Below are 17411 nucleotides of genomic sequence, written 5' to 3'. Positions count from 1 at the left end.
TTCTACGTCTACCAATGACTTTGAGACGATTATAGACCTTCAAAAATTCTTTCGGACATTAAGACTAAGAGAACTCTTCCATTCCAATGAAACTGGGTCACTAGAAATTGTACATGACATTGCGAATGTGAATGAAAATGAGAATGGTCACGTGGCCCCACCCATTAATAACTCTGTGAGAAGACCTATTACACCATTTAGAAAGAAGTCTACACACATTCCCCCTAAGAATAGGAATGCTTCCCTGGACACATATTGTCGTTTGGTTGAATATGACGTGCAATCTGCCCTAAAAAAAATAAGAGGGAATACAAGGTGTATAATAATATGTCCAAAACTGAAAGGGAGGCCCTTGCTGAACTACGTAATGACAATACAGTGATTGTTCGCCCCGCAGACAAGGGTGGGGCTATTGTTATTCAGAATCTCTCTGATTATGATTATGAAATCAGGAGACAATTAAATGATAACACTTTTTATCAAAAACCTCCTTCTGACCCTACCAGTAAATTTAGGGCTGTTGTCCATGAGAAACTGAAAGGTTGGTTAGACAATGGTGAACTGAGTAAAAATGAATATGAATTCATGAAAAATGATTTTCCTGTTATTCCGGTCATTTACACTCTCCCGAAGGTTCACAAAGCTCAGACTACCCCTCTTTTGGGGAGACTTATTGTCAGCAGCATCGGATCACTGACTACCAATGTCTCTACTTTTGTTGACCATTGTCTAAAACCATGGGTGGTCTCTCTTCCTTCATATACCAGAGATTCCATTGATTTTACCAATAAACTAAAGGCCATTGACTTACCCACCACAGAATCTCTTCTGGTCACGTTGGATGTTGCCAGCCTTTACACCAATATCCCACACAGTGGTGGTATAGAGGCTGTTAGCTTTTTTCTGAGTCAAAGAACTCCCACTATGAAACCCAGTACTACATGTATCACCGATCTTACTGAACTTGTACTGACTACTAATTACTTTCTGTTTAAGAATGAGTATTTTTTACAAATGAAGGGCACAGCTATGGGTAGCACCATGGCCCCCAATTATGCCAATCTCTACATGGGTTTCTTTGAGAATCGTTTTGTTTTGAATCCGCATGTCAACCCGTATTTCTCTAATATCCTTACATATCAACGCTATATTGATGACCTTTTCTTTATTTGGACAGGCACTGCAGAGACCCTTGGAGAATTTCACCAATATTTGAACTCTGCTAGTGAACGTTTAAGTTTTACTCTTGAATCTAACCATACACGCATTCGTTTTTTAGATGTTCTGGTTATCGAAGAAGGCAATACTGTACATACCGATCTATTCCGTAAACCCACTGATAGGAATACTTTACTCAGAGGAGATAGATTCCATCCCACACATCTCATCAAGAGGCTCCCTATTAGTCAATTTCATCGTGCTAGGAGGATTTGCAGCTCAGACACTCTTTACAACATACAAGCTGCGGACTTGACCAATAGATTTTGTGACAGGGGATGCAAAAAAGAATGGATTGATGTGGCTGCTGATCGCATCAGCACCACTTCACAGGATGAATGCCTACAACCCAAAGCCAAAACTAAAAAGGCCAACTCCCCCTTCTGCATCACCAAGTACTCACCCATGGGGTTTGAGTTTAAAAGGATAATCCGCAAGCACTGGCATATAGTCGAGTCTGACCCCAAATTAAAAACCATCTTTAAAGAACCTCCTACCTTAATTTTTAAGCGCCCTCCAAACCTAAGGGATCACTTGGTGAGGTCACACATACCTGAGAGCAGACACACTTTCTTAAATGACATCCCTGATGGAAATGACAAATGTGGTAGCTGTGCTCAGTGTGGTTATACCAATAACATAACATATACAAAACATACACGCATCCCCACAGCGGCAAGCAGCCCAAAATACGGGGTGTTATCACCTGCAATACCCCCTTTATTGTCTTCCTGATTAAATGCCCATGTGGTCTGGGGTACGTGGGGAGATCTTGCAGACCCATACGCACTCGCATCAGCGAACACCGCAGTGACATCAGGCGTGGGGATGAGCGAAACCCTGTGGCAGCGCATTTTAAAAAAAGCCGGTCACAACATCAGTGCCCTTAGACATGTCGGCATTGAAAAAGTGGAGAAGCCCCCTAGTGGTGGCAACCATGAAGGTTTGCTTCTGCAGTGTGAGACATACCACATTTACGCTCTCAACACAACGGCTCCTTTTGGTTTAAATGAAGAATCTGATATCAAACCTTTCTTATAATTCTTTTTCTACCACAGTGTGTTCTTGTGATCTGTACTATGTACCATATTTACCTGCATGTTTCCTGGTTATTTTTTAAATTACACTTGTACTTCTGGACATGTGAGTTCAGTAAGGTGAGTACTGCCGCATAGGGCTCTGTAAAGTGACAATATTTGATGTGCAATCTACTCTACACACACCTATCAATTACATACTTTTTCATAAAATGTATATAGGATGAATGAATATTCATCTCTGCAGTATGTACTTATGTATTATGGTTGCAGATGGTGTTCCTATTGCAGTATTATGAATATTATGATTTCTAATTAGAATGTCAACGTCACTTTTTAATTGTTCAGCTGACATTTATTCTCTTTTGACTACAGCCCTGTTATGGACCTGCCCACATCCTGGTCTATATATATCTCCACCCAGTCACATGTTCTGGTCGATGTACCTGACGAAGACCTTTGAGGCCGAAACGTTGTACCAATAAATCACTTTGGGAGCAGAAAAAACAGTGTGCATATATACTCTCTCTTCTATACTAACTGTTTTTTTTATCCTGCACCTGTTGTAATATTTTGTATGTGTGTGCATTCCCCCGAACTACTTTTTTTTTTAAACCCTCTCTGCTTTACCTTATTTTTTATTTTTGCTTTTTTCAGGCAAGTCCTAAGCTGAGAGGGTTACAAACAAAGAAGGAATCACAGCTCAGAAGGTGGTAGGGCTGTCACGGTTTCTGTGCAGGTAGATCATTTTTCTGTGCCTGCACCGGCTCAGTGGTTAGCATTCCGATTAGCCACTCGGCTAATCATTATTTTGGTGTGTGGGGACGATTAGTTCGAGCTTGCAGATTAGCCACTCGGCTAATCGTTATTTTGGTGTGTGGGGACGATTAGTTCGAGCTTGCAGATTAGCCACTCGGCTAATCGTTATTTTGGTGTGTGGGGACGATTAGTTCGAGCTTGCAGATTAGCCACTCGGCTAATCGTTATTTTTGGTTCCTGTGGGAGGATTGTTCCTGCTTGAACATTCCATGCATTCCTGCAGGGTTACCTCTGATCTGTTTCACCTGTGGGTGGCTCACATCTTCCGCTGATTACCAGCCACACCTGTGGCTGGGTATTTAAAGCGTCAGTAGGCAGTGGAACAGTGCTTGAGTGTAAGGTGTTTTGCTCTAGCCAGTTCTCTGTCGTATTTCTGAGCAAGGTGTAAGGAATTTAAGAACAAAGAAATTTAAGAAGAATTCTGACTTCAGTTTGTTTGTTTTTTTTGGGAAAAAGGTATTAGGACGGTATAGGTCCAGATTCTGAGGCCGGCGGTTTTAAGGGGTTATTGTATCACCGTTGAGGCACAAACCTTTCTGCCCTTTACTAACCAGTTTTCCCCCCTGGTTTTAGTTGGCCTCAGAACATTTTCTGTTTGTTTTTGAAAAGACGTTTTCTTTTTCTCAGCTTCGGTTCGAAGTTGTTTATTTTTCATTTCTCATTTCCCTGTTCCTTTATTTTCCTTATATACTCCTTCCTCAGTTACCCGTTTAGGGGTTTATTATTCATTATTTGGGATACGTCCCCTAGGAGTATAGCACCCCCTTCTTATTCTGTCTCTCACGAGACTCAGTGGTAACTTATAGATCCCCTGTTTGGTCGCGTCTGGTCTTCACCCTTCCCCTCCCTCACAAGGGCAGGGGGATCGAACCCGTGTCCAGACCGGGACTGTTCTATACATATCACCAGGAAGAAACTTGTGTGTCCAAACTATGTGTACCTGTGTGGTTCTGTTAAATAGACCTACCCTCCTGAGACCCAGCAGATAAAAAAGTGTAATGTATTTAAAATTCTGACACAATTTTCAATTGGTTAAAAATTGTTATCTCCCTCTCAACCTTGGCTAATGTGTGGTGAGCGTTCTGGCGCACAATGGCTGCCGTGCGTCACGCAGGTGGGTGCTACACATTGGTGGTGGGTGAGGTGAGTTCCCACTCATCACTCTAAAGCACACTGAGCATCTGGAAAAGTGCTGTATAAATGCAATGGTTCATTCATTCATTCATTCATTCATCCATTCACATAATAAAAGTGTCTTGGATAACAAAAACATGCTGCAGTGAAAATCTTTTCAAAACTATCATTCATTTTATTTTTACTGGATGGCCTCAATAGTGTAGGCTTCAGCACAGAAGAATAGATGGTTCATCAGACTAAGACCAGAGATTAAGGTCCCCTACAAGGCCTCAGGAGGATATGCCTGTCGAATGCTCCAGTCTCCAGTCCAACCCGTCTCTTTGGAGATGTTGCCTGGATACAGAAAGTCTAGACTGTGATTTAGGTCGATTCTGTGTACCTGGCCAGGGTTAGGTCGTGACGGTGGTACTCCAGGGCCTTGGCGTACTCCTTGAGGTAGAAGTAGGCATTGCCCAGCTGGCTGTAGATGGCGCTGAGGGTCTTCAGGTCCTCCGTGCCCACCCGGACGGCCGCCTCGAAGAACGCCGTCCCTCCTTTGAAGTCCCCGGCCTTGCAGAGTCGTTCCCCCTCTAGGGCGAGCTCCAGACAGGACGCTTCTATCCTGGGAGCAGAGCGGCAGCCACAGCCTCAGAATCGCATTAGCCTAGCATTGCTAACATTAATATCAGTCGTTACCCTAGCATCAGCCTAGCATTGCTATAGCAGTGTCTTTACCCTAGCATCAGCCTAGCATTGCTATAGCAGTGTCTTTACCCTAGCATCAGCCTAGCATTGCTATAGCAACACCTGTAACCTAGCATTAGCTTAGCATTGGCATAATGATGCCTTTACCCTAGCATTAGCCTAGCATTGCTATACCAATGCCTTTACCCTAGGATCAGCCTAGCATTGCTATAGCAGTGTCTTTACCCTAGCATCAGCCTAGCGTTGCTAACATTAATATTACAATAAACCCTTAGCATTACCATAGCTTAGCATTGCTATAGCAGTATCTTAACCAGCAGGTTATCCGCAAAATTTAAACTCAGTCCCCAAACCCTGTCACACACTCAGATTTGGCTATTCTAGACTCCTCAACATGCCCACAACATGGCTGCTTGCTCTTAGGGCCTGAGCACCTGGAATGCCCCACCAGATCATATAAGGCAGTTTGATTCCACTGAGACTTTCATGTCAGCTCTTAAAACCTTTTTTTTTTTTACTGTTTGGCCTTTCTAGAACCTGGCCTTTTTTCTTTTACTATATTTTGCAGTGTTGTGTCTGTCCTGGTTGTTTTTATTTTGTGAATATTGTCTGCTCCGATTGTATGTACTGCTTCCCTGCATGTAAATGTGACTCTTTTGTCTCGCTCACTGTGAAGAGATTGATACGCTATGAGAACTGCTCTGTAAACAAAATGTATTGATGATTATTATTACCAGAGTATCACCATAGCTGCTAGTATTGCAGTCTTTCAATCAGCAACCAATTAAGACCTTGGGAACAAGGACTGCAGACTCTTTAGCCAATCAGTGACCTAAATGAAGCTCTTCGGTGCAGGAACACGTTGATAAGCAGACACAGCGGCCCTCCAGGTTTTGAGATTGATGCTGCAGACCCGTAACACAGGCCTAGCCCACGGGCAGGAGGAAGGGCTGTGATGTCTCCGGTCCGCATGTGAGAGTTCACTGAGCGGACCGTGACGCTCCACTTCCTCAGCAGAAGACACGCCACGGAGTCGCCATGGTGTCCGTACTCCCGAAAGAAGGAGGCGTGGTCAGGCTGGCGCGTGACTGCTCATTAAATATCTGCCCCCCCCCCCCCGCCCTCAGTTTGAATGTTTTGATGATGTCACACTGTTGGATTAAGAAACCAGGATGCAGAATATAATTATCTGCATCAGAAAGCTCACTTCTGCCTAACCTACAATTCTGTAGCACATAAAGCCCCTCCCAGACACAGAGTGGCAAACACGCCGGCAACACCAGCATTTAAACACTTAAGTGACAAGCCTTTATCCGTCAGTTTATTTTTGCCCCCTCATTCGAAGTTCCAAAGCAGTTCAGCTGACGACGGCTGATGATCCGAAAGGCATTGATAATCAGTTTAAATATTTCTGCCCAGTTCACTCTACCATAGAAACCCCGTTAAACCGTCCATGGAATTCTTTTCTTTTTTTTTTTTTTCTTCCACGCCCCCAGCCACAGATCACAGCACCAGAAAAACAACGCCTTCGCTCTCCGCTCCCTCTCCTTTCACTTTGAGATCCTCAACACTGCGGCCTGGTCAGGCTGGCCTCAGCCCCGATAGACCACCATTGAGCCTGACTTATGCTTTTTTGACTAATCTCCTAGCCTCTAGCAGCACAGTGCCCAGCAATTTCAGCACTTGAGCCGTTTGCAAAGGCCTTGCCGGACCGTCAGAAACCGGCTGTGTTGTTGATAAAACGCTCAAGTCTGAAGAACGTGACTGCATCGCCTAATCCAGAATTACAAGGGCAGTTAAACTTGATGAGACCGCACTGAAAATGCATCGCGCCCCATGTGACCTGTGTTAAAAAGACACTGAAGTGGCAGGCGGCTGTTCGGGTGTGTGGGAAGCATGCCTATCCCACACGCAACACACACACACGCAACACACACGTCATCACCGACCCACAGCTGGAACAATGGAGGGGCGCAATTCTCTGAGCGAAATCAGCGAAGAAGCAAGAGCACGTCACATGAGCAAAAGTGTAAGTGCATCGTGGAGCCACAATACGGCGACAAACTGTCAAAAATTAAGGGAGTAGAATGCTGCTCAGAGAACTGTTTGCCAGCAGTGGTTAGTCTTCATAAGGCAGCAGTGTAGTATAATGGCTAAGGAGTTGATCTTGTAACCTAAAGGTCGCAGGTTCGATTCCCCGGTAGGACACTGCCGTTGTACCCTTGAGCAAGGTACTTAACCTGCATTCCTCCAGTATATGTCCAGCTGTATAACAGTGTAAGTCGCTCTGGATAAGAGCGTCTGCTAAATACCTGTAAACTATAAAAATAATGCCTCGGGACTGCAGCGTGTAGCTGTCATTTCGAAAGGGGGAAAACAAAGGAAGCCGAGGCAGGAAGCAGTCCCACGCGGCTGGATCAAGTGACAGCTACAAGCCTCAACAATGAGCCTTTTGAACAGGAACAGCCTTTCCTTCATCCTGCTGAACGTTGCGCGCGCGTGAATTCTGTGGGCTCGTAAGGGCCTTAAGCGCACTGGGGTTTAGCATGTGATGCGCGGCTCTACCGGCAGCCATCGAGGAGACCACCGATCCGCATGCGTGTCTCCAGGTCGCTGCCGATCCCAACCCCGCTCTTTCGCTGGACAACAACAAAGGCGGGAAAATTTGGCTTCTCCCGCGATCAGCGACCCGTCGGTCCTTCGCTGAGCGGCTGTGAAGCGTTTCCTGTGGCTAGATATTTACCGCCGGGCCTCCCCACCCCCTTTCTTAATGGATGGTGTTGGGATTGACCCAGGGAGGATGGAGTTGGGATTGACCCAGGGAGGATGGAGTTGGGATTGACCCAGGGAGGATGGAGTTGGGATTGACCCAGGGAGGATGGAGTTGGGTATTTGCGGGCTGTCATGTTTTATTGAGTACAGCAGAGAGACTTTAAATATTCATGTCTGGGAGTTGCCGCGAGGGAGATTCTGTGGATAGCCGCCTGGATGCTGGCCGATTCGATGATAGCTTTCTTCATGGAAACGCATTATTCTGGAGTTTCTCTGATAAACCACAGAGTAGGCTACACCACATTACGGAGAGCTCTGGTCAGAGCAAATCCCCAACAACAGCGATGCATAGTAGGTTAAAAACGTCTTACAGTATTTGGGAACACAAGTAGGCCTTTTAAACAAGCAATTTCCTTACTGTTTCTCCATGCTACAGTACTGCATAGTAGGGCCTACTTATTGCCAGTAAATTAACTAAATCCATTTGGATGTTGAAAATATAATCTCACATTATTTGTTGCACAACTCAATGAAAGCCATAAAAATCCAAAGTTTCAGTGATTATAAATGTAGCACTGGACCTGTTGTGGGGTTTTGAGGGACATTTGTAGTTCCTACTAGTACCCCTTTGGCCCAGTTAATTGTGAACAGGTCTGAGCCTGATTGGATGAGAACTCTGCCAATAGAAAGACCATCTGCAAATGAATGTTCTAAGCACCAAATAAAAATGGATAAAATGCCAATGATAAGCAACATGCATGACGTGCAAGAGGACGAAGCTCATTTGATGTAATGATAACAGCCAATCACTTACTGTATCGCTTCTCACAATAAACTGTTAGCAGTGGCCTCAAGCCTGTTTTGCAAATTGCAAACTAAATGTATGCTGCATGTATTTTGGAAGAAAACATTTTTTTAAACAAAACTCTGGCTTTATGTATTAGGTCTGATATCTGTGGTAGCCCACAGAGTGCATTTGGGCTCTGTATGGTTTGAGATTACGCCAATGGGCAGCCTAATCTGTCATTACAGGAAAAATGAGCCCGGTAACCAATAAGATCAGAGAGTTGAAGGCTACTTGGCTAAGACTAGCATCCTAACCTCCACAACAAAGAGACCATTGGAACAGTCTTAATAAAAAGAATAGCACAGGAACCACAAGCCTCCAGAAAGTAATAAACAGAATCCTTTTCATTCTCATCAGCTCTATTTTTAATATGTGTATTTGAGCCAATTGCAGTCACACAATTGGCTCGAGTGGTGGCCAGGGAATGGGAGGGTTTCGGTTGGCCGGGATGATGGCGCCTCATTGCCCACCAGTGACCCCCGCTGGCCAATCAGGCACTTGCGGTCCGCTAACCGAGCCACGCATGGAGTGTCTCCTTCCAGCTCCTGTCTGTGTGAGCGTGACTTGCACAGCAGTGTGGTAAGAAGGGACACCACCATTTTATACCTCAGAGGACAGCATCTGCCAGTCTGTATCACTCTGGTGTTTGGCCTTTGTGATGCAGTGCTGGGGGCAGCCACTGAACGCCTGATGAATAGGCAAAATCAGCCAAAAAAATTTTTGCTTACCACTGTTCGTATTCATCCAAGAGCTTAAAACTAACGGAAATACATCATGAAAGAAGAGATGAGAAAATGGCTGACCAAAAAAAGAAAAGCTTCCATGGGCCAACGGAGGGCAAAAAGCCCAATGTCTGCCCGCAGAGAGCAAAAACACCCACGGACACTGGGCAAACTGCTCCCTTTGAGCTAAAAATCCTGCAACACAACATCTAGGGTACAGCGACCATTTCCCGGAAAAATATGTATTTCTTATTATTGTAATGATCACTGCCATCAAGTGTTATTAGATTTTGTGGAATCATCTCTAGGGGTTAAAGTATAATTAGTACAATGCACAATAATAATTCATAATGCTGTGCAGCCCTGAATTCTACAGACTGTGCATGTGAATGAGTGCTACACTAAAAGCATTGTTAAAACAGGCAAAGGCCAGTATGGAATGCATTCGAGGTGAAGCAGCCCCTGTAAAAAAAAGTGCCCTTATTTCCTGGTATAACCATTGGGCTGCATGTGTTAGCTGGCTCCTGGATGCCACACGCATGTTAGCATCCATCTTCCAGTGCAAGTGATGTTACAGCGATGAGATGGGCCTCCAGTTATGACTGGCCAACCCAAGTTGCAGATTAAAATAATAACACTGTTCTCAAAAAGCCCAAAAGAGTTGTGATTTTGCAATCATGGATTAAATATGGATTAAATGTCTAAGCATAGATCAATGAACAACAACCAGCACTGTACAGAGGTCCCACAAATTCTAGGATTTAATCTTCTTGCTCTAATGGAATTCAAAGCAAGAGGGAAACCAGGGAGTAGTTTCCCCCTTCATTACATTACATTACATTACATTCATTTAGCAGACGCTTTTATCCAAAGCGACGTACAAAAAAGTGCATTTTCATGATCATTAACAAACTTTTACGACCTGTCACAGCCACCATAACTAGTTTCCTCGAATTATACAATAACTTCCTTGATCCTTTTTCCTGAACAAACAAAATGACATCCTTTCCCCTCCTAGCTTTACACCTGTTGACCTTCTCTGTCTCTTGTCTCTGGAGACCAGATTGGCTAACTTTAATTTGGCATGGTTTTCTGCAGCTGACATAGATAATGTCGCTGAGTTTGTTGCCAAAACCGGCCTCAGATTCTCTCCTTGACCTGTTTCCCTTCCCACGTGCCAAGACCTGCTTTCTGGCTCTTGGAAAATTTATGACAGATTATTAACTCCACTGTTCTTAATGGACTTGTCGTGTCAGAGCTGAAAATCGCAAGCCAGTGTTTAAAAGGCCAGTGTGTGTCCTCAGTCAAAATCACACTTTTGCTTGCCCAGGTTTTACAATGTGTAACCTCTTCCAACAACAATGCAATTTCACCGTTGTTATTGTCTTGTTACATTTGATTCAATGCTGATTATTTGGCAGCTTTTGACTTTTGATTTTTACACATCAACATATTTATGTTTCATCACGCAGGACGCTGAGAGAGGCCCACGGACGAAGGTCCCCATGGCAGCGGCGGAAGAGGGCGCAGTGCCTGGGTTTGCTCTGTGGCTGTCGCCATGGAGAGAGAGGCGTAATCGCCGTGGTGACGTCTGCTCCACACAGCTTTGGTTACTACGGCTCAAAGTCGACTGTTTCGAGACTCTGTAATTACGAGCCTGTGGCCCTGTCAGGGTGACACCGAGGGGTGGGGTGGGGGGTGGGGGGGCTGGAGTTGAGGGGGAGTCATTATTCAAGGATCACTAGTTACTTTTTTATAGAGAACAGTAGGGTTAGACAGTCTGTCTGCTTGGATTGGTCACATGTTTTCCTTTTTTTTCTGTCTAGACCAGAGTGCAGAAGTTGACTCCTTTCCTGAAGTGTCCCTGATGATGGGGTGTTAGGGAACTAAACTCGTAACTCTAAGGTATTGAGTTTGATTCCCAACTGGGATGGTCCCATTGTGTCCTCAAGCAAAGGTACCCAAATTACTGCAGTTAAATATCTAGCTATGAAAACAGATTTTATGTATAAAAAATGTAATGTAAGACCTGCATAAGTCAGTCTGGATATAAAAGTCTGCTCAATGGCAACATATAAGTCTCTCTTTCACTCCCAGATAAGCTGTATTACAGGAATTTAGCAGGCACTATAATCCAGAGCAACTTGTACGCCTTTTGTATTTTTACACCGTATCAATTTACAGCTGGATATATACTAAAGCAAGTACCTTGCTTAAGGGTACAAACAGCAGTGCCCTACTTGGGAATTGAACCTGCAACCTTTATATACAAGGCTGGTTTCCAAACCAATACACAAATGGTCTGGTGAGGCCCCAGGATCCTAATAATGAGTGTAGCTCTCCAGTGTGATTTGAACCAATTGCATTGTCCTTGGTTTATAGAAGTTAATGATTGACAGTACATAGCAGCGTCCGCCATCAGTAGATACACATTACATTACATTACATTTATTTGGCAGACGCTTTTATCCAAAGCGATGTACAAAAAGTGCATTTCATGGTCATAGACAACTGATACACGTTCCCATCACCACCCCACAAAAGCTTTAGTCATCAGTAGCCATGGCACCTCCCACTGGCGTATCAGGGCACTGTAATTTGTGCTAATCCGGCATTTAGTTAGTGCGGCACAGGTCCGGTTGTCAGGGGAACCAGTAAGAGGTTTACAGGTCATTGGAGAGTGTAACTTTGCCTCTTCCCAGAATGGCTGCATAATTTCTCTCTATCAAACCAGTCCAGGAATATACCGTTGAAATATTTTGGAACATCAGAAACAATGCCTGCCATGTGAAGCTAATGCAGTTGTTCAGAGAAATTTATTTTGTTTAACCAGTATTTGTTTTTTTTCAAAATTATTTGTATCACAACTATTCGTGCCTGTTTCCAGTTTTTTGAGCACCCTCCCTTCACAGGGGTAGCAGTACTGAAAATGGGTCCAACATCAGTCCTGACCTCAGGAATGCAAAAAAATGCAGTATCAACAAGACAGACCTGGGTCAAATGCATATTTGTTTTGGATTCAAATACTTTTCTGTGCTCTATTAATCTTGCCTGGTGTAATTGAGTCTGCCAATATTACCAGAAGGTGGGGTTTGAGAGTATTTTTGAGAGTATTTCATTGGTTCCAATACACCAGACAGGAAGGGGAAAAAAGTATTTGAATCCAAAACAAATACGTATTTGACCCAGGCCTGCAACAAGAAGGCACAGAGGTCCATTAATAATCAACAAGCGTTATGTTTACACTTTACACAATCATTTGTGTTGTAACTAAAGAAAGCGCCACTAGCCAACCTATCTTTACAGAGCTGTGCCTATGACAACATCCATGACAGCATAAGGGCCTGAACAATGGGCTGAGTACCAAGTCTAGGCAGTAAAGTTTGAGGTCCCGACTGGATCATCCAACTCAAAATATCATTAAGACAAGCACTGATATGTGAGCCAATATGTTCCTCTACAGGTAGAAAGGATAAGTACAGCTGTGTGTCATCAGCATCTCAGCGATAGGAGAAGCCATGGGAGGATATCGCTGAGCTAAGAGAACTGGTATATCAGGAAGACAGAAGGGGGCTGAGGATGGAGCCCTGGGGAACTCCCACGGCAAGCCCGTGGGAGAAGATCACCTGAAAGGAGTGATCAGGAAGGCATTAGGATGAGCATTTTGTGCACGCTGCCTATCGCACCCATGTCTGCGTGGGCTGGCGAAAGGACCTGATGGTCAGCTCTAGCAAAAAGGAGAGGGATGAAATGGGATAAAGACACAGGACAGAGACGTCGCTGCTTTCACTATCTTGAGTGCTTCCATTACAGAGAGGAGCGTCTCCTCTGTTGAGTGGCTAGCCTTGATGCCAGACTGATTAAGGTGAAGGAGGTGGTTCTGACCAGTAATGCATTAGCTGAGCGGATGCTGCCCATCCAAGGGTCTAAGAGAGAGGATAAAGAGGGTTTCTCATACATCATTTATGAACTTAAACAGTCACATTTTTGCACATATGCTTACATTAATATGAAATAAGTGAATGTGTAATATGTGTTTTCTTTACATTATATTTATTTAACTGAATGGTATTCTTAGAGCTATTTGCGACTGTTTCTTTAAGGCCAGTGAATCTAATTGTCATCAGCTGAGTGAGGTTTAAGCTAAATATTGAGGCCTTTCTTTCTCAATTGTTTCACACTGAAGAAAGCTTGACCGTAAAACATCTGTGTTTAGTCCTCAATTTAAAATCATCGCCAATGCGAATTTAAGGCATCTTTTGGTGTCTGGACCCTCCTTTTTTCCATGATTATGACTTAATTTGGTGATTACACACCCAGTCAAGTCTGAGTGCAGTGTCATTGGACGTTTTAGGGTTTTAGAGAGGAAAGGAAGGAGGAATGCATTTTTAAAATATTATTATATTTATATATATATATATATATATAACAAACAGGTTCATTATAATGTGTATTGCATTATCATTAGGAAAACTCATTTTCACAAATTTTTTATTGTTTTTGTGTCCTTATAAATGAGTGAGCAAAAACACTCAGGAGTGCCCTGCTTGATGGCCTCTGTGTGTTTATTTGGAATTCAGGAAGTAACGTGTTTACTTGCAGTGCGGGGATGTGCTTCCTGGTTCGCCGATAACACGGATGGTGTAGCGGCACGTGCGTGTCCCTGTGTGGAATGCCTCCACCCCCCCCCCCCCTTTTCTGGAATGTTATAAACACAGCTTGTGCCACAGGCCTGGTAGCACTGCCCAATCAGAGCCAAGGAACAGCTGAGACACCGCAGTGACTGGAACAGCAGAACTAAACGACAGCTAACTCACGGCAACCGCAGCTGTCGCTAGGATAACAGCTGGGATGGACAGCAACTATGGCTCAGCCGGGACAGAAACTGACATATCAACTCTGCATCAACAGCTTTGCTGCAGCAACAACTGGAGAAGAAAATGAACAGCTATACTATGGAAATACATGGAAGAGCAACTGAAAGGACAGCTGCACTGTGGCAACAACTTGAATGGCACTAGAAACAACAGCTACCTTGTGGCAGCAATTTGAATTGCAACTGACTCAACAGCTGTGCTCTGACAACACCTGGAAAAGCAACTGAAAAACAGCATTGTCAACAACTGGAATAACAACTCCTACAACACTGAAAGCCTGCAGACAGCTTTTCTCTCCAGAATCACTACCCAAGCAACTTTTTTTTAAATTCACTGTTGATATTATTATCTGATATAATTAATGCTTTGTAAATGCTGATATAGGGGCAGCAATTTGTGGTTTAAAGCATGCAAACACACTTCTGTGTCACCTGAAGACTGTGTCACCAGTAGTACATAAGAATTCTTTGCGTAAACGCCAGCAAAAAGGGTAAGAATGTAAACAGCCACTGTTTGGCTAGACAACACTCAATCCCAGAATCCTTTGCAGTTCCACACCACCTCTGGTGTGAAGGAACTGGGGGGAGGAGGTCGTTAACTGTGATGTCACAAGGCAGCAGCTTTGATGTCACGTCTGTGGCAACGGCTGTTCCTTTTGGCTGGTTTCCCTGCCAGTCCTGTCTCACGTACAGTCACAGTCACACTCTACTATGTAACATACGTGTTTGTTTCATAAACCACAGAGCCAGTATTAAAAGCATGCGTGTTCCTCCACACAAGAGCAGCTGGCTAAAAAGCGCTGATGATCGTTTGATGGCACAGAATGGAAGGTTTGCACGGTCGGTGTTCACGTCTGTACGAGAGAGTTCACTTGACTCGAATCGACCGCGGTCACAAAAGCAGCCAGGGTGAACTGCAAGAAGGAAATAGACAGGGTGGCAGGCGAAGAGAAGCAGGGGATGAGGGGTGGGGGCAGGGAGGGTGAAGAGGAGTCCTTTAACAAAAAAGACAGCAGCCCCCGGCCAACCGCACTGATACAAACATAAACCGCGCCTCCCCTGGGCCAGACACAGAGTTCAGCACGCTCCAGTGATGCTCTGCTCACACCCCCATCACACACACACACACACAAACACCCCCACCACACACACACATACACACACACACAACCACAACACATATATACACATACACACACACCCCCATCACACACACACACATACACACACAACCACAACACATATATACACATACACACACACCCCCATCACACACACACAGCACACACACACATACACACACACGCATGCACACAGACATGCACACACACACATCGCACACACACACACACACACACACACAAACACCCCCCCACACACACACACATACACACACACACAACCACAACACATATATACACATACACACACACCCCCACCACACACACACAGCACACACACACATACACACACACCCCCAACACACACACACACGCATACACACACACAACCACAACACATATATACACACACACACACACACATACACACACACCCATCACACACACAACCACAACACATGTACACACATACACACACACCCCCACAACACACACACACATGCACACACACACAAACAGAGCACAACACACACACCCCGACACCACAACAACAGACACACACACCCAACACAACACACTATACACATCACATACACCCCCACCACACACATACACACACACACACCCCCACCACCACACACACAGCACACACACACACACACACACACAACCACAACACATATACACAAAAACACACACACCACCACCACACACACCACACACACACACACACACACACACAACACAAACACACAATACACACACACAACACACACACACAACACACAACACACACACACCACACACACACACAACCACAACACATACACACACACATACGCACACACACACACATGCACACACACACTGCTCATAAGACCACCTATTATACATCTGCCAGCTCTGGCTAATCTGTGCATTCCATGAGTCCCAGTAGCAGCAAGAGACAGAGCCCAGAGTAGAGATATCAGAGAGGAGAGATACCCCAGAGTGGAGATATCCCAGGGTGGAGATATCCCAGTGAGGCGGAGAGAGGGAGAGCTTTCCCCCTATGTCCCAGCTCAGCTCCTCCTCTAGCAGTCGGAGAGCCTGTAAACCTTGTTTTGTTCCTTCCCTCCCCCCTTTCCCAGCCCCCCTGTGCTGTGGATCGCCCGCGTGCCTCCTCCTCCCCCCCTCCCTGTTCGGGTCATACCTCGACTGGGTCTTCTCTCCGGCCGGTTGCTGGTCCGCGGTGTTAGTGGACTGAGCCATGAGCTGGGTCAGGCGGCCTCCCGCTGCTCCGCTCCACCGCTCTCCGTGCAGCGCAGCTAGCGACTGAGGAAGCGCCGCGCTGCCGACAGAAATGAAAACATACACAAGCAAGCCCCTCCCCCAGCAGTGACATCAGGGGGCAGGGTCTGTGTGAGAGGGTGTGTGTGTGTGTGTGCGTGTGTGTGTGTGTGTGAGAGAGTGTGTGAGTGTGTGTGTGAGTGAGTGTGTGTGTGTGTGTGTGAGAGAGAGTGTGTGTGTGAGTGGGTGTGTGTGTGAGAGAGAGAGAGAGAGAGAGAGAGTGTGTGTGTGTGTGTGTGTGAGAGAGTGTGCGTGTGTGTGTGTATGTGTGAGTGTGTGTGTGAGTGTGTGTCTGTGTGGGTGAGAGAGAGTGTGTGTGTGAGAGAGAGAGAGAGAGAGTGTGTGTGTGTGAGAGAGAGAGAGAGAGAGTGTGCGTGTGTGTGTGAGTGTGTGTCTGTGTGTGTGAGAGAGAGTGTGTGTGTGAGTGTATGTGAGTGGGTGTGTGTGTGAGAGTGTGTGAGTGTGTGTGTGAGAGTGTGTGTGTGTGTGTGTGAGAGAGAAATCATTTCCTCATAAATTAATTTGGGGACAGCTGGTCCCAGATCAGTCTCATATGGGAAGGGAAACTTCACTCTGGTTGCCTGGATACCTGGGATTGTTCAGCACACCCACAGTGGTCAGACAGACAACAACAGGGGTCCCCATGGCAACAGTTGTACTAATTCAGAAGCCACAGCAGTTTTCTAACCTCAACACACCCCAACCTGAGCCAGACCATAAGCTACATTAGCATAGCAGGGTGTCTCAGTCCAGTACTGCTCTCTGTCTCACACTCAACACGCCCTAACCTGAGCCAGACCACAAGCTACATTAGCATAGCAGGGTGTCTCAGTCCAGTACTGCTCTCTG

At 45.2% G+C, this 17411-nt stretch overlaps 1 protein-coding gene across 1 annotated transcript in view; it reads right to left on the bottom strand.

Moving 5' to 3' along the window:
• Window positions 1–17411, bottom strand: part of gpsm1b (G protein signaling modulator 1b) — a 33501-nt gene extending 16090 nt beyond the window's left edge. Inside the window, exons 1-2 of the mRNA XM_064307254.1 lie at window positions 16426–17411; window positions 4591–4812 (exon numbers count right to left, since the gene is read on the bottom strand). Of these exons, the coding sequence (XP_064163324.1) occupies window positions 4591–4812; window positions 16426–16484 (281 nt within the window). The 5' untranslated portion in view covers window positions 16485–17411. The remainder of the gene's footprint in view (window positions 1–4590; window positions 4813–16425) is intronic.

The sequence above is a fragment of the Anguilla rostrata genome, chromosome 14 (genome assembly GCF_018555375.3).
Source record: "Anguilla rostrata isolate EN2019 chromosome 14, ASM1855537v3, whole genome shotgun sequence".
Classification (NCBI taxonomy): Eukaryota; Metazoa; Chordata; class Actinopteri; order Anguilliformes; family Anguillidae; genus Anguilla; species Anguilla rostrata.
The sequence above is the reverse complement of the archived record's forward strand: the minus strand, read 5'-3'. Positions and strand labels throughout refer to the sequence as shown.